Below are 22,175 nucleotides of genomic sequence, written 5' to 3'. Positions count from 1 at the left end.
GCACCAACCGAGATATTCCGGCAAATGTGAAGTCATAGCTATCGGCCAGGACCAGCTTTCGCTGCTTCAAATTCGCTTCTGAGATTAAGAAAAGCGTATTGTCGTGAACAGCCAGGGAATTAAAGCCACGCTTGGACTACTTCGTATAGAAGATGAAACAACATTAGCAGCGATGAGTAAGCAATCACCAACGGAGACCTCTCTAAGTAGAGGACAATTCAAGAACAGATAGCCCACGGAAAAATTCGTCAGCAGATGGTTACCAGAGAGGTCGAGCGGAGTCCCCGAGCCCTAATTGCAAATTCCCCCATCCCTTCCGTTCCCCAAACGTCCTAACAAGTGGGCAGAGGAACTGATATCCAACTCGTCCCACACGGGGAACGCATCCGCGATCACAACCAGATCCTGGTCCTTCAATAAACGGAAGTTAGAGCAAGCGAATACCTTTAGCGTCCTCATATTCATGCCAAGTTCCCTCACTCCCAACTCTGGGAAGTGATTCTGGTCGCAGAGATGAAGCGACTCGAGCGTGAAATCAGAGCGGGAGAGTTCGAGCAGGAGGAGATCAAGATCCGGCTGGAGACCCATCACTTCGACGCGTTTAAGGTGGGAAAATCTGCGGAAGAAAGGGAAAACTGCCTGGGGAGCCGGGAGTCTGTCACCACAGAGGCTCATAGAGGATCTGATGCGGTTCGAAATGGAAAGGCATCGCTTGCAAACCAAGGATTGCGGCTCGAGATGGTGGCAGTGGTCGAGACACTAGAAAATCGACTCCCAGCAACTCCGGCAGGTTATCCCACTACGTCACAATCTGTGCGAAAATAAAGAGAGAAGATTCTGGTAGGGTTTTGGCAGAGAGACACGAGGAGAGTGGGAGAGGAGTCGGGCGCATGGAAGGTTTAACCGCTTGGTGGTTTTTTTGGGACGAGTGGAGGGAGAATGTGAAATTCGTTTTTCAAATACTTGCCAAGGTCCATTTAGCGGACGGGTGAACCGTGTCGGTAAATGTTCCGAATTAGAGGAACATTTGATTAACTTCATTGACCCTCATGGCTAAATACAAAAAAATTAACCCAAATACACTGACCAGCAAACATCAATAGACCATCAATCTATCGTAATCTAATTATAATGAATAAGAGAAAACAATAGATTATTTTCCTCATAACGTCCCAACAACATAAACCCAAAAAAGATTCTCAAAAGCATGAAACTCAGGATGATTCGGCCAGCTCGCCATCGATGCAGCCATATAATCTCTTCTGTTCTGGGTTTAATCCAGTTTCACTGAAGAAAACAGGTAATGCACAAACCAGAAGGATGAAAGGAATCCAACTGTGCCCGTCGCAAGCATTACTGCAAGAACCATGAAGAGTGAGTATCCAAGGTATAGAGTGGCAGACACAGGACCACTCAGGTTCTTCAGGTCAAACACGAGATAGTTGATGGAGTACAAGAAGATGTAAATGGCAACAGATCCAGATGAAAAGAAGGATTTCCACCACCACCTCCAATCCTCCACGCAGAGGTGCATGTAAGTAAGGACCAACGATACTTCAGCACAGACAATGACAAGGAGAGTCATCACAATGAAGAGAAACCCAAATACATAGTAAACTCGGCCCATCCACAAACTAGACATTATGAAAAAGAGCTCAATGAAGAGAGTTCCAAATGGCAAGGTCCCAGCGCCAAGAACCAACAACCAAGAAGGATACTTTTGTGCAGGGATCTCACGAGGGATTTGATTGGTACGGACTGGGTATTCAATATAAGGTGCTCTGGCACCAAAATAGCCACCAGTAAGGGTAAGTGGGACTGAGATGCAAAACCAAAGTAAGAGAAGAATAACAAACAAAGAGAAGGGTATTGCCCCTGTGCTATGACTACCCCACAGTAGAAAGTTCAGGACGGTTAAGATCAGAAAAGCAATACCAGGGAAGAAGCAAGCTACCCGCCAAGAAATTGAAACCCAACCAGTAAAGTCCCCACATCCAATTGTCCTCCAAAGCCTCACAGCCACATAACCTGCTAGTATACCCAGCACAAGGTAGAAAAACAGCATACCAGTAATAAGAGTTCCACGAGAGGCCGGTGACATAAAACCAAGTGCAGCAAATAAAATAGTCACAACAGCCATCCCAAGGATTTGAACTCCATCACCCACCATCACACATAGAAGAGAGGAATTGGTTGGAGCCCTGAACACATCACCAACCACAAGCTTCCACCCTGATAGCTCCTCATTCATCTGTGCCTGTGCTTCTTTATCTAGCTCCTCATAGTGGGTCAAATCTCTCCTTACTGTTCGGAGAAAGATGACAAGAACAATTCCAGCCAAAAATGCAATTACCATGAGTGAATTTAAGATAGAGAACCAGTGGACCTTTGACCCTTCCATCTTCAAATATGCATCCCATCTTGAAGGCCATTTGATATCACTCTCAACAAATGAAACTTCATAACTAAAAACCAGAGGCTGGCCTTCCTTCACAGTCATGGCCACAGTTGAGGGGTCACAATTTATGGCAGACGGGTATTTATCATACATTTTCAAGTTCTTCACAGACTCTGCATCATGCTGGTAGCTGCATGGTACCACTTCAAACCCAACAACCATGTAGCCTGAAACCTCAGATCCCTTAGTTGTTGGCATCAACTCAGCAGCATCACCCGTCCCCATCACTCGGGCCACATTGGCTTCCTCATATTTGTGCACCAAAACAGTGAACTTCAAATGATTGAACACATAATACAGATCTTGGACCTTAATTCCAACAGGGTAACCTGTCCATCTAAGAAAGTACTCATCTTTTTTAGCGTAACGAATTGCAGGCAAGTTGTCTAAGATCAAATTCACCTGATACATCTCATCAATTCGTTTCGTCATGAGCTTGAACTCATCGGCCGTCAGAGGATTAGTGCGGCATAAAAAGATGTCGGTCTCGCTGGTATTCATCTTAAATATATAAGGAGAATTCTCAATTCGATCACCCATAAGGAGTTCACCAAGGTTCTCAGCACTATCCTTGACACCTTCTGGTGGTTTACAAAAAGGAAGACTATAGTAGCTGAAGGGCATCTCTGTATCTATGGATGTCAAAGAATTAACCTTCACTGACAAAATGTCACCTTCTTGGTATTTGTGAGGATAACTTCCAGGGAGATAAAATCCATCTCCGGACCCAACAAATAGAAAAGCAACCAAGACCCAGAAACCAAACCCATCAAAAGCACCCATCTTGATCACCTTCCGCCAGATCTAGGCGCAACCCAGGTGAGAATGGGTAGCAAAAAACCAAGATCTTGCAACTATCCTAATAACAACGGGCTTTACAGAAGTGGCAACACAAAATCTCAAAATGCTAACTGCAGATCTAGAGCAAGACGATAATCCCGGAAATAACGAGAAGAAAAAAAAAAAAAAAGTGAAATTCAATCACACGAGAAGGCAATTCAGTGAGTCTAACCTACAAGAGAAGGAAAAAGAGGAGGAACGAATCCACCACAGCATTAGCAGTGCAGAAACTGCAGAGATGCAGATCAATCTCCCGAACCCGGACACGCGGAAGGAGAAGGAGAGCAAGATCCCGTATTTATCTCCGTTTCCCTCGTCTCTTTCGTCTTTCTTACCCTTTAATTACTTTCCAAAGTTAAAGCAAAGTGAGTATATTACGCGGCCTCTCCCTCTCTCACGAGTAGAGTTTCACAGAAGAGACGGAGATTTGCCAACAAGATGCGACATTCTCGGGACACGTGTACTCGAACTCTTCACCGGCCCCGTAGTTCCCGTGGACGAGCGCGGTCTAGGACCGACTATCAGTTCGGACTTTCGGACACTATCACGCAAATGGCAAATCTGATCCAACCAATCGTCTAAACTGGTAAAAATCGGAGTTGTTTTATGAAGGGGACGTAGGCGGTGAAACATCTCGACGAGACGTCCACACTGGATAAACGTATCTACTTAAATTTCATGCACGCCTGGGGCAAAGTTCAAGCCCATTATTCCACACGAATTAAAAATCTCTTCTTCTGGAGTTTGAAGTGAATGCAAGAAAAAGTAGGCATGTTACTTACAGAACCTACAGAAGAAATCTCGATCCATCTCTTTTACTTTCCGAGGGAAATTGCCATTCGTTGCAGAGCTACCAATAACTTTTTTTTCCAGTAATTCAAACCTTCTTGGTAGTGAAACCACCCACCACCACAAATTATTTTTTGTTATTGTTCAGCAAATGGTAAAGTGACCCATTTCTTGACGGTGGCAAGTCTATGCTTGGAATGCACACAATGATGGAAGCACCTTATCTGTCAAGCCACTGTAAGCAGTGGCAGAAAATAACACGGACTCGAATCAGCCATTGTGTAGTCAGTGGATCTGGTAACCTGGTGTCCAAATTCAACAGCCACAATCGCCATGTATTGAATCTCAAGAGGGTTGATTTAGCCATCAGGGTTAATTCCTTACCAGTTGACTAGGTATGTAAATCAGTGAAAAACGCAAGCTGAAATGAACCCAATAAGAGAAGAGAATTATATTAATAGTATTACAGATAGATTCTATGGTACCCATTGGGATATATTCCTACCTCTGAAAATACAGCAGCCAACTAATTGATTTAACAAACCAGAATAGAAATATTTCCAACTCACATGATCCAACACCTACAGTGGGCCCATTTGTGGTCATGTTTAAATTCATGTTTGACCATCCCTTAAGTCCCATCATTTCTGACTATCGGCTTGCATTAGTAACACACCAGACTCTGAGAATTGAACACCAAGTCCTAGAGACTTGGGCCGTTTTATAGCTTCTATAGGCACCACCATACCCTGGCCTGCTTTCCCCAAACCACTACCTTCAACAAATCCCATCTTGGCCATCATCCTCGAACCAAAGCCCTTGGTGTGTTTCTCAAACAGACCCAGTTGGAAAGAGTTTGTGGTAACTAACTTTTCAGCACTAAGATTACTTTCAGCAGGAGGAAGCTTATCTTCCACATTGTCAACTTGCATTGTACCCCTAGAGACAAAAGAGACTGGCTGATCAGCATAGGCATGGCCCACCTTACCACCATTTTTCTTTCCACTTGAGTTCTTTGCCAGCTTGCTTCGGGCAGAGTGGTGTTCTTCCCTCACTCTGCTTCTCCACTTCGAAGACATTTTAGTTTGGCCTTTCCCTTTGGCTGACAATTTCTGGTTGGGCACCTCTGTGACTGCAAAATCATCATCAACGGAACCTAACAGCTGAAATCCACAAAAAGTCATTAGTTTGTCAACAGTGTTGTTGTAATTTGCCTGCATGTATAATGCCGTGTTCAGACAAGAAGGAACACTCAAGACCATAGTTGATTTCCTCCTACTTATTTGATACTTTAACAATGCTATAAGGATCTATCCCATGTTGTGCATTCAAGAATGGCTCCATCGATGTTAGTGATTGAGAGACAATTTCACATATTTACTATTTAGTTTACTGTATTTACTACTACTAGGCCTGAAGAACTTTTCTGTTTGGATATGAGAACGATTATGAAATTTATTTGTTCTCTTGAAATAGAGAAAAACAAAGAAACATTTGCAGAAGAGTGTATACTTGCAGTATTTGACATTTCAAACAATTTGCATATCTCATACTAACCAGCAACGGGTCATTTCTTTAGAATTAGAGTTCACTATAACTTCACTTTACATTAACATATTATTTTCACATGTTAGTATGCAGCGCAATGATGTGAGAAATGACTGCCACAGCATCCAACTACAGCAGCTGGAATAGATATTAAGTACCCATTGCCATAGAATGAGTAAATGACTGTTCAAGGATAAAGCTTATGTTGTATCAGCAAAATCGCACATGCGTGATACTAAATGGTACAGATGGTACATCAATTCAAGATTGTTTACAGTCAAAAAAATCAATTATCCAAACACAGAGGGACGTGGCGCTCAGGAACAAGGAGAAAGTGGGTTGATGAAAAAAAAAGTCCACTAACCAAATTTTCTGTGTAATTGCAGGTGTTTCCAAGGGGAAATAAAATCACATTGGTTTCAATTTTCAGTAGATATAGAAAGTATCAAAGGAGAAAATGAATACAACTTTTCCAATAACAAATAGGGAGAAGACAACCTGACTTTATCAGACCTCAACTAACAATCCTACGGGATTACTTGCTTATAGCTATTTTAATTAAGAATACACACAAACACCTACGAACTAGTTTCTACACTTTGTTTCTCTTGCTTTTTTCCAAGTATTGTACACTAATGAAACTGGTAAAAAAAGAAGTCTTCTTATAAGCTCTTCCAATGGGAAATTCTCTCCTGCAGGCCGAAAGCCACCTACAAGAAGGCTGGGAATCAGGTCAGATATAAGCCTGACCCCCATATGTCCAAGTCTTGTTCAGATTTATTTCAATCAGTAGGATTAGGATACAGATTTGGATTCAGATTCCAACCCTTTTTGGATAATATACAGTACGTCCATGCTCAACATCAATGAGTTAGGTACAGTTTCAGGTTTGGCTACTATTTACACAAAGCTTTTTAAAATAAAATATTTTCCTTTCTACATGGATGAACCAGCCAAGATGCTACAAAAAATAATTTGAAAATTAAAATAAAATTATATTTTATAGATATTAGTTGCATTAACAATACCAAATCATAGAACCTTATACTTCATAGACCTGAAATCTTTGTTTGTTTTTTTTATTTTTTCCTGTTTCAGTTTAATGTAATTGTGGATGATGATTCCACCCTTTCCTCTGCTAATAAAATTCTGTCTTTTTTTTTTTTTTTTTTTTTATGAAGATGTATTTTATTAAAAGAAAGGAAAAAGAAAATTACAAAAGCGGAGGGAGCAAATCCCTCACAACGAGGGATTGCTAATAAAATTCTGTCATCAGTCAAAAAACAGACTGCTGAGCTCCAACGTTTTACAGAAAAAAAAATGTATGGAAGATATAGATTAAGTAAAAGATACCTTCTCCAAACGGACTTGATCACTTGAAGATGGCATACAAGTATGAGGAGTTCGTGACACAGTTACAAACCTGGGAGTAGAAATCCATCAGTTCAATATACATGTCTGACTAACACTATCCATTTCCATTGGATTGACAACAAATCACAATAAATTAAATTCCTAATAGAGGTTATGATGATTCTCCCTCCTGCAGGCTAAGTGCAAATGGGCAAACATTAAATACCAAATAAAGGTATACTAAAGCTGCTAAATTTGATTTTCACCTAGAATAAAGTATCCAGTACCTCTTTTTACCCGAACCTTGGGCACCGCTTCGCAGTCGATAAATTGATGCAAGTCTTTGGACCTGGATTAGAACCAGTGGAAAACTGCTTTTCAAGTAGAATTGCAATGACAGGAACTAGAGATTACCCAATGATAAGAAGAAGGCAGGAAACAGTTCACATTTAATTTCTTTCAGTAGAAATAAATTATGATGCGTCCAGAGGACAAACAGCCATTTTGTAAAAGCGCGACGTCTTGGTTTAGTTGTCACAACACAAACATTCATATTTTCAGCATTAATGCTTATGATGCATGTCTCAGTTACATTTTTCAAAAATCCTTTGGCCTTCTGTACTCTTTAAAAAAAAATATTTCACCATGTAAATGTAAGAGATAATAAAGGGAAATAGAAACATGGATAACTGAATTTCTATCTCAGCAAAAAAACACTATGTAAATGCACTATCATGCTTAAATCTCATTCAAAAGATGAAAAAGGAAAACATGCCAAGACCACTCATAGGATGAACCAACTGAATTGCTTCCAGTTGAAATGAATTAAGCCTGACAATCCATCTTATTTATAGTTAGTGCAATCAAACAAAGAAATAAGTGCATCTCAAAACGTCCAGACTAATTTTGATACACCCTAAAAAAAGTAAATTAAGATAGCATGTTAACATTGTGATTAAAAGTGTACCTGTGAACAATCGCGGGAATGCATGGGTTGAAACGATATCATATCAACCTCATTCAAGACCATTCCTCTCAATCTCTGCAGGTTCATCGATAACTCATGTATTAGCTTTCGTGAATACATAAACTAGATTACCTTGTTCAATTCAATGCCCAGTAAAGAAATAAAAGTAACATTTATGTCAGTCCAGACGGTCAGAGACAATTCTTTCTTTGGTGCATAGACTTGAGAAAAATCATAACTTCTATCAACAAAGTTTTTGGGCACTCATGCTTATCAATGAAAGGCAAGAGCTTAAAAGCCACATTGGGTTGTGATAATATTATCACAATAAAATGTAAGATATGCAAAACAAAGAAATTAGAAGTATTTAGACATGAAGAAAAGAAGCATTAAACGAGTTGTCACCTATAATTTGATTCCAAACATACAAGTCATCCAAATACAATGTGCAACAAACAGCAGAAGACAATGAAATGCAAAAAAATGGCTGGGGTCATAAATAGTATACAACTGTCAAGATCCAAATGAAATTTTTTATCTAAATAGTTGATCCAAATGAAATTTTTTTCACTGTCAATCTTACCAAATTTATCTGATCAAGATTGACTCCACGACGCATCATACGTTCACGACGCTTAGTTGCTATGTCTTCCTTACGTTGCTTCTTCTTCTCACCTATGCATATAGGGTAACGACCAACCAACTAAATGACCAGTATAGATGAATAATTACCACAATTCACCAGATCAATATGCAGATATCAAATATCAAGAAAATGGAATGACCAGATACATGACATATCTCACTGTACACTTTGTCCAAGGGTAACTAAAATGATAAATCTTTGATATACATAATAATTACTACAAGTTTGTAAAGATACAGACACATATTGCCAGATATTTGGACAGGAAAGGACTCTTATGCACTATTGTGCACATATTATGAGGAATAATTTTATGGCTCAACTACATATGAGTATGCCTCAAAAGCTTACCACATTGACAACACCAGCCTAGTCATCAGATGAATAGCCAAAAAATCCAAGAAAGATCCATCCACTCATGCTGGCCACATGCCAACGCCAATGATTTGAATCTTAGAGAGGCACATAATGCTATAAACAGGCTCTTTTAGATTACAAATGGTCCACTTGATATAAACAGTTGGTTAACAGATGCTACTAAATTGGTTGCCAAGACTTCAACAGCATAACATAGAATGAATAACAACCTACAGGTTCAGCAATCTAAAGATTGTAAATATTTCCATAACCAAAAGTAGCCACCAGTATGCTAATTCTAGCAAAATAACTGCAGATGTCCTCACATGGACAACAGTAGCAACAAAGCCAACACCAGTCATTTCTTAGCCTAGACTAGTTACTAGCTGAACCCGTGAGAAGAAACTGATGAAGGGTATAAAGTTACTTTCTAGAATTGACCAGTAAAACAAAGGCAACAACAGAAGCAGATGCATAATTCCTTCATAGTAACGAGTCAGCATTGAACCTTGGCTAAATGACCACGTACAATTGCATGTCACTAGGATGTCCCAGGTTCAAATGCCAAGAGTGTTTGTGGATGCAACTAATCTAAGGAAAAAAAATAGAAAGAAAAATTCACAAGTAGCTTACCATGTCAAACTAAGGAAACTATTGTGGCACTTGAGAACTCCAAAAGTGTAACATATGAATAAAATCCCCTTCAATGGATTAAAAAGGAGAAGAGGGCATTTATAAGAAAAGAGAGTGATTCTTATATCCTAAAGTAGCAGTGGCAAACGGGGGATGGAAAAAGAGTACCAAACAGAAACTTGCTAGGAAAGATGCTCCAAGAAATTATATATTAAGGTCTTTAACCAGGTAAGAAATTTAGGTGATTTTTCTGCATATAAGGGACGCAGCAGTTCACACATTCTTAGGTTCAAGAAGTTAGAGACTATATCAAGTTCAACTATCATTGAAGCCTCAAGAACTTAAAAAATATTTGTTCCTGGGAGGCAATAGTACACCAACATTAGATGCATCCACTCCCCACTCATTTTTGGCCACTTTTTGTTCAACCAATTACAACATATGTAGCTCTAGCAAAAAAACACCAAAATATTTCAGAGTCCAAACAAGATGCAGACGATTATCACAGTTTATATTCATCACCATGGGCCCATCATAAGTAAAATTACCTGGAAATCGCATGTTTCTTTTACTCTTTGGAGCATCCCTTGGCCATGAGCGGGAAAGGTTAGAAACTTTTTTCTTCTTTCCAGACACTGTTCTTTGATCCCTCACAAACAAAAGGTCATCGATGACAAGTTCACTGAGACCCTTACTTAGTGATGCTTTAGGCACTGGGCGCATCTTTCTAGATCGAGGCTTCATCATTCCATATTCTCTTGATGCATTCAGTAGAGCAATTCCACCTGATTTTTCAAGACTTTCATCACTACTACCATTGGAAGAAATGACATCATCTTGTTCAAGCAAATGTTGGGACAAATTCCTTCCAATTAACCACTTAGTCTCTAAGTATTCTGAACCACCACCAATTCCTTCCAAATAATCTTTAGCCAACTCCTCATCAATATCTGACTCACTCTCATTCAAGAGCCCGTCAGAATCATCGCCATCAGAGGACCCCGTGGAATCCCCATCATCATCATCGTCGTCGTCATCATCATCATCATCATCATCATCATCAGATAGCCTTGATGTTCCATCATCCAGTGAATCTCTATTATCATCATCTTCTTCACTCTCATGTTCCATGAACCTATCATTCTCCTCCCCTGAATCACTGATGTCCTCTGTATAAAACCTCATGCCACCAATTGACAGAAAGCCATCGTTTTTCTTAGTTGATGCACCAATCAACTTTTCTCCCTCAGAAGATATTTTAAACCCTGGTCCTTCGTCCTCTGCTTCTTTACTTGCACTTGCTTCCTCCATTTCCTCCTCACAAAATCCCAATCCTCTGTGATGGTTTTCTCCCAATACAAACTTCGACTCATAACTATAAGACAATTCATGGGAAAGTTCAGAGCCAGGTGTTCGATCTTCATAAGCAACAAGATGATCCTTCTTGGAATCACCTAATATAATTGGTGACTGATAACTTTCTTGCAAAGTTTCTTCCCAAAGTATTACTTCTTTTGTATCTTCCTGAAATTGAACACATACAACAGCGCTAAAATATTCAATAAAAGAATATTCTCTCATAACAGATATGAGGCCCTTTACCTCAGCCTCGGGGCAAAAAATAAAACATACGAAGGAGCAAAACCACATGTCACAGCACCAACAAGGCTTCACAAGCCATCTCCCAAAAAGTACTTCACCTGAAGCTTACCCCCATGAGCTAAAAAGGCGCTATTTGCATTAAAATGTGTCCGGTATATAGTGGCTTCCAAGAAGCGGAGTTGAATGCAGCCTCATATTCATAAGTGTGAAACTTTGTTGATTAAAGAGAAACAGAGAATAAGGATATCTGACCTTACACGAAAAGGACAATATTTAAAACTAAACGATAATGTAAAAGCGAATAAGAGTGTCCCAAAGATATGGGGAAGTAGCCTATTTCTGAGGTTTTGGCTTGATTTTTCGTTTGAAGATAGACTTTGAAACTCGAAAGTGAATCAATAGATCACCGTCCCACACAATCAACAAATAATTACGAAAAAGCAAACTGAAAGTTATCCCACATATCGGCCCTGTGTCGAAGATGCTCCTTGAAGCACTTGGTAGTACGAAATACCGATCATTGTAATTAATAGCAAATGTTCCTCCAGTACTAAAAAACCGACACATTAAAAAATAAAAAAATTAGACGAGATACCTGAGTGATGATTTCAGGATACTCATATGGGTGAGAAGGATTTTCCCCAGATCTCTCCTTCGACGTCGACGATGACCCTTTTCCTTTTTCCACCTTCTCCCACCGATAATTGCTATTCTTTCTAAGGGACTTGCCTGCATTTCAGTGTGCAAGGACACGAGGGCAAAAAACTGTAAGAAATATAAATGATACAGCAGATGGAAATTATGAGGCGGGTTGACCTGGAACGAAATCGTTCTGCCAGTCGGTAAGGAGAGCACCACCGACGAAGAGAGAGCTGGCTTTGGTGGCGCTGCCTTTCTTAGGTAACCTCCTTTTACCGCTTCCCATGGTGGATGAGCTCGCGAAAGGATCGAATTGAGAAATGAAAATTGAGCGATTTTCGACGCTAAGGAAAGACGGTGAAAGTGAAACGCAGTGAGAGTACTCCAGGCGTCGGACGCAAGGTAGCGGAGCGCCGCTGGATCGAGTTAACTTGGCACATGGGCCACCGTGTGCACCCCTCTCAGCACCTGCACCGTCTTGCTCGTGTAACCTGACCGCGAGAATATTCCAATGGGTTAGAATTGCCCGATATTGATCCGGTCGACGAATTAATAGATTGAGTTAGAACTTCGATTAATACTTTCCATCGATTAATAATATGGTTAAGGTTTAGAAGGTTTATTTGTAAAAAAATAATAGAAAATCTAGATTTACTTGTAATAATTGAGAATCATGCATACAACCCCTACTCGCTCATAGGCAATGTCTTAGTCACTTGCATAGAGAGAAGGGAAACACTTCACCCCACCCACCCTCACTCAAAGGGGACTCTCACCTCCAAGGCCTCCCCATCTATTTTTTATTTTTATTATTTATATTTTATAGTATTTTACATTAAATAGTTATTTCAATAATAGGCCGAATTAGGATATAAAAAAATTGAATTGAGAACTTGGGTAGTGGTTGGTGGTCTTTGAGGGGTGGTTGCTATTTGAAGGTTTTGTGTTCAAGTCTCCTTAGTTTAGGTGGCGCTAAACGGGGTATAATTAGGGTCGGTTTGGAACCCTTAGAAAATGAAAAAAAATAAAAAATTGATCATTATTATTCTTAAAAATAACTAATAGAAACGAGATAATAATTAAATTAAAATTTGTTATTAACTATTTTTTAATAATAATAATCAAGATCTCATTTTCTTTTATTTCCCTTTGCTTTATTTTTCTTGGGGTTCCAAATAGATGCTAACAGGATTGGGGGTGGGGATGAATTTTTTCGCTGGGGAACAAAGTGGGAAAGTGATTAATGGACGGGGTTGAGATGTGGGGGTGGAGTATAATGTTTTATGAGGTGAGGTTGGGTTTTTTAAAATGTGTTTTCTATCGGTTTCGTAGTCATTCCTATTATTACCCGTTTTAATGGTGCAAATCTTTAAAAAAAATGACTTACAAGGTGAACGGGTCCGGTTAAACCTAAGCCAATCACGTTTAACTTAAGATGATATCATAATACATAAAAAAATAATCTTAAAAAGAAAGGAGAAATCCCTTCCAAGTTCAATTTGACTTTCCATAGTTTCTTGTAAATTTTTAGTAAGATTTATGACATTTTTGTTCATTTAATTGAGTCAACCCGAGTACCCTAACCGGATAACACGTAAGATTAGGCACACATGTTTTCGTATGTTTGATTAAAATAGGTAAAGCTCAAGTATAATCTAATGAAGGACCGAATCAACTCGGCCAAAGTCTCAAGGTCAAAATCGACCCGAACCCGAGTTCGGATCTCCGACACGTGTAGGATTAAAATTCAAAACTAAACCGGATCACCGCGACTCTTGGCGTTTCTCTTCCTGTTTCCAACTTCCCGAGATCCAACCCCCGCCCCTGGCGCCACTATAGCCATTATCGCAAAACCCTAATGGCGGCTATGGCTCTCCGTCTCAATCCAAAGCATCTCACTCTTCCGACCTGTAACTACGTCCGTCTCTACTCTTCTTCCTCTTCTTCTTCTCCTCCTCCTCCTCCTCCTCCTACTAATGATGACGACAACAACAATGCTGCCAGTAACAAAGACAAGAACAGCGACTCTTCCTCTGCTTCTGAACTATTTAGCGACATTAAAGCCCGTCTCCGCCAATCTGCACCACCTCGAAGACGCCTCCAGTCTTCGTCTCCTCAGTTTAATGCTCCGCCGGAACGCCCCTCTGAAGTCGCCACTCTCGACGAAATCCGCAAAAACCTGGCGGAGTTCCGCTCACGGTCCGCCCCACCGAACCAAGCAACTAAACCCACAGGCACCTCTCCAATCTCCTTTCAGGAGATCTACAACAGCAATGTAGCCTCGAAAACCCAGGATGCGAATAAACAAAGCGTTTCCTCATTCGACGCCATACGCGAAAGCTTACGTCGAATCACGAAACCCACTACGACCAGTCCCCTCAGAGACTCGGGAAGTCAACCAATTGACTCCTCCGTGCTCAGTTCTATTAGAGATCGCTTTAAGAAGGAGGGTGCTACAGGTCCAGGTATTGGTGAATCGTCGGCGTCGCAGACGATGTCGATATTTGCGAAGGAATCTGAGAAGAAAGAGGCTGAATCTTCTTCAAATCAGACGGAATTTGTGAGGCAGTATAGCCATAAAGAATTAGGGGAGAAGCTGAGAGCATTGCGGCCGGACGCTGCAGAAGGGAAGAAAGACTGGTTTTCCTTGAACGAGTTAAATGACAGGTTGAGAAAGTTGAGAGAGTCTGAGGTGAAAGAGAATGAGTCAAGGATCAAAGGACTTACTTTTAGCGATCTGAGAGAAAGTCTGCTGAAGCTGCAGGAGGTCGAAGCAAACAAAAGGAAACCTTCAGGTATTTTTCTATGCTGGTTGTTTTTTCATTTCCTTCCAGAAATCGTAGCAAGCAACACGCGAGATTGCTGTAAGGTGGCAGGGTTCTTTTGTTTTTCCACTCTTTTTGTGTCGATAGTGAATTTGGTCTTAGTTTTTATTTGGTGTTGAAGAGTTCTTTTAGTGAATAGCTTCGCTGTCTTTCCTTTTCTCAAAGCTTCTTGCAACACACACAAAAGGGTGTGAGGATTTTTATCTCATACGAGTTGTTTATTTATACTATTGGCGTAAAATTATAACATCTTACTTTTATGGTTTTTGATCATTCGTTGGTGTCAGGGTCAAATATCCTCCTCGGTCTTCACGGGGTAGCCACTAAAACGGATTCATCACTTCCTCCAAAGGATAACTTAATAGAAAAGGTAAGTAGCACTTTTTCCAATTGGCTCTACTGTATTTAAAGGATGAGAAGGTCCGATGTCTGCTTATGTCGTGAAATTAATGGTTTTGTGCCCCATTTTTTTGGACTGAATTTCTAATTGCGTTAGTGCATAGAGAAAGGGAATCACACCGGAAAGAAAAAATAACTGTAAATTCCAGGAAGATGATTTACATAAGCTGAAAGTGTTTTCTGTGTTAGTGGATGTAAAGTGGTTAAGAGTGGGTTTCTCAGTCTTTTCATCAAAAGTTAACATTCTAACTGAGGAAGGCATTGCACCATTTATCTTGAACTTAATAATTCCTGAGTATAGTTAAAGTCTAATCATTTGAACCGAACTCACGGCCATGTGCACTAACACAAAAGAGGACCACATTCTAGAAAACTTTTTCCATCCACAATTTCCATGCACAATAGAAGACAGCTCTTAGGTATTCTCATAGGAATGCTTTTGCAGTTTTAATTTTGGATCCTGGATCAATAATCAAACAAAGGTTGGGATGGAAGCCAAGCTTTGTATACCATATTTACATTTCCAATTGTGTGGAATTAGGAAGTATTGCATTTAACCTTTATCAGATTAGCTCTTTAAGATCAGACATTAGCAGCTTAGATAGAGTGGCACTATGATGCTTATCTATTTTAAGGAGGCTGTCCCAACATAATTGAAACGAGGCTTTAGTTTAGTATGGTAAGGAACGATTGAATATATTATCATAACCTGAGGTCCTATTGATTCTTAGCCTAAATATTTTGCAGTATTTCCACCCAGATAACATGTCATCTGGAGAAAAGCTAAAGTTGGAGCTTAAAAGAGTCAGAGATGAATTCAAAATGTCAGAGTCAGATTGTGGTTCTACACGTGTTCAAAGTAAGCAATTTCTATCTTCCTTTCCTCCTGAGGATTGACTGCTAGGCATGCATTAAGATTCATTCATATGCTCTCAACTGTATGCTCTGTCCAGTTATCCAAGTTGTTGTGGATCTATACACCTGTGTTTGAATAGAAAACTTGATGTATAGGCACAATGTTTGCATGCCATGCTTGAAGAAAATCTAAGCTAATAAACTAACAGTATGTCATGCATAAACCTAGGCTGTGGATTCTTATTGCAACAGCAGCCTTTATATCCAATTTCAATGGTTTGAATGATTCATCATTTTCAACCGCTGTGCGAAGTCCGTTAATCCTCCTTGGCGGCACTGGAGATCTGTTTTTTTATATTTGTAATTTAATTTCTCAATTAAACTGTAACTGGAAATACATTCCTAGATCAGCTAATCATTTAGCGGACACTCAAGCTAAATTAGGTGTTTCACTCCAACACCTTGTTGTGGAGGAAGACCCTTTTTAGCCAGGTATTTTACTCTTTACTCTTCTTAATAGCATTTACACCTTTTACTAAAAAAAAAAAAATGGTTTGAATGATTCATTAATTTCAATGGTTAGCATTCCTACTGCCTGATTAGTACAAAGGCTCCTGAGAGGTTGAGCACATGTGCTCTAGAGTTAAGAGTTCTCCTCGGGATTGACATAATTCTTTACATTGTGTTTGTTTTCACTTTGATATCTTGCTTAATTTAGTTTATTGCCTTCTTTTGAATTTTTATTTTTTGAAAAATTGAGAATTTTATTGAAGAAGAGAGCTACAGAATATAAGAGCTAAAGATACATCAAAATGCTAAAATGATCAGAGAACAAGCATGAACATCAGTGAAGAGGAATGGAATAACCCCCCCAACAAGGTGTTGTTGGAAAGCTCCATCCCTTGCTAAGGAGTCAGCCAATGAGTTGGTTTCCTGCAGGATGTGAACAAGTAATGCTGATGCTCTCAGTGATGTCAAGGATCGTAAAAAAACTGAAGGAGGCGCCAAGCAATCTCTGACAATAACTGTTTCTTTCTTTCTATTACTTGACCCTTTTTTTTTAATTAAAAGCAAAACAAAGACAATGACGGAGTCCCCTTTGCCTCGAGAACAAGGAATGCAAAGGGGGAAGCAAGAAAAAAGTACTATGCGTTGCACACCAAAGGGACAATCAACAAAAATGGAAATTTGTTTTTCATTTATCTTGTATTTACCCCCCAAGGACCTCCTTTCTTAATAGAATACAGACTTTTCTCAAACAAGAATAAAGAAAGAGAACCAGTTGGTAAGGTCTCTGGCTAAACTGCCCATGCAATTGTCTGATCGTGTATTATATGTCCAAGTGATGAGCAGGAAATGCAATATCTTAAACTTCCTCAAAGAACTGAAGAAGGCATTGAGAGAAACCAGTCAATAACCACCTTAGAATTGTCTTCTAAGTGAAAAACTTTAGGTCTTGAGGAGCCTCAAGCTGCTGACAAGACCACAATGCTCAGCCTCCACCGAATCATAATCCAAAGGAATCAACTTCTACCATTGTGGGCTCTGATGATACCACTAAAATAGGCAGGATCAATGTTCCCCGTGTAATCTCCTTCAGAGTTTGAATATGGAGCTTCTTTAAGAGAAGGATTTTAAATCCTGAAGTTCTGAATCTTATCTGAGTGATAATTTTTCAATTGTGATGACTGACAGAACCCAATATTTGTTACAATTGACAGCATACCAGTCCGTGCCACAGCATGATGAACAGCTTCCTCAGTGAACCTATCAGATTTTTGTTTGTTGGAGAAGGTCATACATTTTCTGTTGTCCAATACCAGCATACATGTATAAAATTTTACCTTTTACCTGAAAAGGTAAAAAAACTTACCTGGAATAAGATCCTGATAGGATGCATAGATGCAAAGCTTAACCGCAACAGCCAATAAGAGATCCAAGAAAACCTGAAAGGAGTAAAGGCAACTGGGCAAAGGATGAGTCAGCATCAACAGAATCATCTTAATTACCACAAAATTTGCAAAGACAGCTTTCATGTTGTGTGATTACTAATCAAGAGGTTTTCATGATGCATTCCTCGGAGCATGAAGAATTGTGGAAAAGTTCTTTTCGTCCAAACTTCCTTGGCTCTGAAAAGTTTATTGTCATGTTAAGGGATCACACTGGAAGTCGTCACTGTCCAAAATTCATTTGGAAATTGTTCTGTTCTTTGATGTTGGTAAATTCTGTTTTTGTTTATTGCTATTGACTGTTTAAGCTTAAACAATCTGTCAGTACCATTAGACACATGTCTTCCCTTTTTCTTGGCATCATAAGAACCTGAAAATATCCCTTCTGCATATAGGAAATCCTGAAGTCAATGTTATGCTGCGTAGTGCTCCAAATAGCTGTTATTTTAGGGATTTCGGACATTAAATCTTGGTTCTTTTTCCTTTGAAGAATGTGTCACCCTATACTTTTTTCCATTTCCAGTGTAAAATCTTACATGCTGCAACTTTTGTAAGTGCATATTTTTCAAAAATACATACATGGACAAGCTAATATCTTCTTGTATGCTATAAAGATTCTTTGGTCACTCCTAAGACCCTCTTTATCTCCCCATCTTCCCATTTCTGGTATTCTTCACCATTGATATTAGATAAACAATATGTGAACTGGGCTGGCAAGAACTTGACTCTTATCTATACAATGGTTTAGTTTGGTTGATCAGCGATCATGGTAAACATGAGTGAAAGGACATCAGTAATCATTGCTTTCTTTGCTACATCAATAAAAGCTAATCGCCGCTTTCAAAAAAAAAAAAAAAAAGTAAACATAAGTGTAAGGACAAGTTTAAAACCATGTATTGATGATTGTTTTCTAATTTCCTGTTTCCCCTTCTTTGCCTTGTATTTGAAGCCTCTTTCCATATTTTTCTGTACTACCCCTTAAAGGCACATTGTTAGCTAAGTTACATGTTTACTGGATTTAGATGCAATTTTTATTAATTTGTTGATCTTATCTGTTACCCCATTATGCTGTAATCTTGCCTAACCTTGTGTTGTTTTCAGTCGCTCAACTCACAACAAAGATCAAACATCTGTCCGGTGTACTACGCAAAAAGGTCAGTCAACATAATCACAAACTTTTATTAAGAATGTAAACATTCACAATGATGTTTTGACAGACTACAAGTTCTTTACCATATGCTGCGCTTTTATTATATATAACAGTTTTGTATTTTCATTTTGGATTACTTATTGCATTTCAAGTTTCTTGGCACGTCTCCTTTTCAAAAAAAAAGTTTCTTGGCACATGTCTCCTAACATTTTTCTTTTCTTTTATTTTTCTAAAGGCTTTACTTTTTTTTATTGGGCATAAACAGTATGACTTTTGCTGCTATTATTCTTTAACAAGGTGGTGTATAGTTTGTTATGCAAATCTTTGACCAGAGGTTAGAGTCTTGGGTGGGGACAGTAGGCTGGCAAAACTCTTTCTCTCCATGTGGCACTGTTTTGCTCCGAACCTCTTTTCTGCATTAAAGAGGTTTATGCTACCCCTTCCCTTCTTGCCTTTTCTCTGCAACTCTTTCTTAGGACATTCTTCCTTGTATCATTGTGTGTGCCAAACCACTTCTCACAACAAGTAGTCCCCACTTTACCAGAATGGTGGCAGGCAAAAATGGTTTCTTCTTTAACCCACCTGTTTTCACCCTAAGTCTTGCATAATACCGAGTCATGTCAGGTCAAACATTAATATTCCTTAATTAACATAAGAGGTATCTTAACTCTCTTGTTTTTCTTTTTGAATGGTGAAGGAATTCAAAAACTTTATCTCCCTCTTCTGGAGGGATCATCTCGAAAGCAATTCGTTGTGAATGCAAATTAAAAAATATGGATTGATCATCAAGAATATAATTAGATCAGTGCTCTGAAAAGTTTTCATGTAAGGAAAGGAAAGGATAATTGGGTATTGTAGAATAATAATCTGCTAATAGATTTATAAGAAAAAAAGTAGAAGCATATAAATACCTTTTTCAGGAGAAAATATATATAAGAAGTTGATAAAATGCTGAAACAAGTATTCTTATATTCATATAGGTGTATAATTTACTAATTTGTCTAACTGGTTTTATGCATAAATTGGTATCTTTTAGCTTTTCAGTACGGTTCAGAGTACCTGTAAATTCCCTTGATGGGTCAAGAGGTGGATTTCTGCATATACCAAGGGAAACTTTAGGTCGAATTAGAGACTGGGATTTGTTTTTCTTGGAGAATGCACTCTATCATGAAGGATAGTTCATTCTGTAGAAATATAGGAAAAAGGGAAAAAAGAAGAAGAATTGAGAGAAGAGAGAGGGAAGAGTGTGTAACTGCTGCACTCTATGGGGAAGAAAAACGACCTCTCTTCTTTTTAATTACCTTTAAGTAACAGTTTAACCAAGTTAAAAAATTACCCCTCATAACTTAAACCCTTTTACTTTCTAAATACAACTCAGAATCGTATCAAACTTGAACCTTATGTTTATAAGATGATGCCTAACTTACTGTGACTTTCAGAGGTATATTACTAGAAGGATGAAAGGACCAGATACTCATACATGAATTCTGGCACCTTCAAAATAAGAAAAGCTGGCAGCTGGAAATTCACATTTTTGTTTCCACGCCCAAAAAAAAAAAAAACAGTTCAATGTGGCACACAAAGGTGCTACGTCAAAGAGTCCCCTTTGTAGTCTACTTCCTGGTCAACAAGTTATTGCTCGCCTAACGAATAAGGTGGCCTCAGGGATGGATAACAGGTTGCCAACCAGAAAAGCCTCATCCTTAGGTTTCTCCTCTAACAGCTACTCGAACTTGAGTTTGGGAGAAATGGAAATTGCCTGGTCTCTAGCCACCGGGTGTTTCTGGGATCATTAGTGAGCTTTCCTTTTTCATTCTTTTTCAATGAATTATCTGCTGTTCCAATACCCTACAAAAGCCTAGTTTCTCTTCCATTTGAGGCGTGTATTTCTTTGTCTGCAACTCATGTGTGGTACCTTTTGAAAACATGCAAACAAAATTGTCCTAATCGAGGCATGTTGTCCGCTCCTGAAAAGTATTACTTAGTAGTGATTGATTTATTGTCTGATGGCTCACAAATGTAGATTTTTATTAATGTGTTAAAAGAAAGCTTAGTTTATGCGAATTAATAATGACATAAAATGATGATAGTTGAAGCTTGCAATCTGTTCATCCTTCCATGGCTTCTGAAACTTCAGTTACTGCGTGATAGAAGATATTTGATATTCGTTGACCAACTGCATGAAGCTGGATGTGTATATGAAGTTTCTCTTTTCATTTGATTTGCTGTCTAGATAAGTTATTTAACAATAAGAATTGCGGTGTTATTTGACTGAATGCAGGACAAACATTCCCGGAAAGGTCTTCTAGGGATGGTCCAAAGGAGGAAGAAGCTGCTCAAATACTTGCGACGGACCGACTGGGATTCCTACTGCTTGGTCCTTTCCAAGCTTGGCCTTAGGGACAACCCCGATTACAAGAGCTTGACTTAATTGCTTCCATTAATTGCTTCAGGCGAGTTCTTTGGGAACATCGAATGAGTCTTTGGCCAACTTGTTCGAACTTGAGTTAAAAGGATGAATGCGTTAACCTTACAGTTATTTTAAACCTTTTCCTTTTTTTTTTTAAAAAAAAAAAAAACCCTAGGAGGTGCAGAGAAATTTCCACCGAGCTCGTCAGCGGGTCGAGGCAATTTGCGGGAAGAGTTCCATCATGTATGAATTGCTTGTATATCCAAAATAATCTATGTGAAGGAAGCAGTTTTGAATTAAAAAAGTGGTCTCCTGGACTCCCCCGTTTTTTATGAAATCCCTTGAAGGCAACTTGTTTGTAAAATGTATTGATCAAACTTTCGGATGGGATGATGGAAATGTGAAGAAACATGAATGTTACTCTGAGAAGCAGAGTAATATTGTAATAATGATCAATTTTTTTTTTCTTTTTTGATTCCAAACAGACCCTTAATACAGCTCATAAACACGCTAGGTCCCACCATATTATAAAACGAGGTTCTATATACTTGGCAACATCTGTCACATGCATGGGATTAGACCGGAGCTTGGGAACTGCACTCCCGCATCCCACCACTCTATTTGATACGTAAAAAACGATAGATAGAGCTGGCCAGTGACAAAAGTCACAAAGGTGGATTTGCGTACCTCGTGTTTTTTTGGCCTTTCACCTACATGAATCTTATCAAATTACACACCCCTCACAATATTTATTT

General features: G+C 39.1%; 3 protein-coding genes across 3 annotated transcripts; 1 reads left to right on the top strand and 2 right to left on the bottom strand.

The window, feature by feature from the left end:
- Positions 1–1,102: 1,102 nt before the first annotated feature.
- Positions 1,103–3,632, bottom strand: LOC137947018 (transmembrane 9 superfamily member 11-like). Its single transcript, XM_068793312.1, has one exon. It carries the CDS (start codon positions 3,239–3,241, stop codon positions 1,274–1,276), a length of 1,968 nt encoding a protein of 655 aa, XP_068649413.1. The 5' UTR covers positions 3,242–3,632; the 3' UTR covers positions 1,103–1,273.
- Positions 3,633–4,514: 882 nt separating this feature from the next.
- Positions 4,515–12,277, bottom strand: LOC137947017 (uncharacterized). The gene is made up of 8 exons (XM_068793311.1): positions 12,010–12,277; positions 11,789–11,922; positions 10,140–11,115; positions 8,539–8,630; positions 7,956–8,030; positions 7,276–7,337; positions 6,989–7,058; positions 4,515–5,250 (listed from the first exon to the last, which is right to left on the bottom strand). Exons 1-8 carry the CDS (start codon positions 12,116–12,118, stop codon positions 4,729–4,731), a joined length of 2,040 nt encoding a protein of 679 aa, XP_068649412.1. The 5' UTR covers positions 12,119–12,277; the 3' UTR covers positions 4,515–4,728.
- A 1,350-nt stretch (positions 12,278–13,627) lies between these two features.
- LOC137946958 (uncharacterized) lies at positions 13,628–21,757 on the top strand. The gene is made up of 5 exons (XM_068793246.1): positions 13,628–14,627; positions 14,945–15,027; positions 15,804–15,915; positions 18,962–19,014; positions 21,292–21,757. Exons 1-5 carry the CDS (start codon positions 13,691–13,693, stop codon positions 21,439–21,441), a joined length of 1,335 nt encoding a protein of 444 aa, XP_068649347.1. The 5' UTR covers positions 13,628–13,690; the 3' UTR covers positions 21,442–21,757.
- Positions 21,758–22,175: the final 418 nt, after the last annotated feature.

The sequence above is a fragment of the Aristolochia californica genome, unplaced genomic scaffold (assembly GCF_029961685.1).
Source record: "Aristolochia californica isolate CCGP_79_NKW_82.1479 unplaced genomic scaffold, dmAriCali1.0.hap1 SCAF_12, whole genome shotgun sequence".
NCBI lineage: Eukaryota > Viridiplantae > Streptophyta > Magnoliopsida > Piperales > Aristolochiaceae > Aristolochia > Aristolochia californica.
The sequence above is the reverse complement of the archived record's forward strand: the minus strand, read 5'-3'. Positions and strand labels throughout refer to the sequence as shown.

Coding starts and splice junctions, on each gene's coding strand:
- LOC137947018 (XM_068793312.1), bottom strand. CDS start 3,241: ATGGGTGCTTTTGATGGGTTTGGTTTCTGGGTCTTGGTTGCTTTTCTA.
- LOC137947017 (XM_068793311.1), bottom strand. CDS start 12,118: ATGGGAAGCGGTAAAAGGAGGTTACCTAAGAAAGGCAGCGCCACCAAA. Junction 8,631..10,139: donor AAGAAACATGCGATTTCCAG/GTAATTTTACTT, acceptor CTATATGCATAG/GTGAGAAGAAGAAGCAACGT. Junction 7,338..7,955: donor ATTCCCGCGATTGTTCACAG/GTACACTTTTAA, acceptor GTTCTAATCCAG/GTCCAAAGACTTGCATCAAT.
- LOC137946958 (XM_068793246.1), top strand. CDS start 13,691: ATGGCGGCTATGGCTCTCCGTCTCAATCCAAAGCATCTCACTCTTCCG. Junction 15,028..15,803: donor AGGATAACTTAATAGAAAAG/GTAAGTAGCACT, acceptor AATATTTTGCAG/TATTTCCACCCAGATAACAT. Junction 19,015..21,291: donor CCGGTGTACTACGCAAAAAG/GTCAGTCAACAT, acceptor GACTGAATGCAG/GACAAACATTCCCGGAAAGG.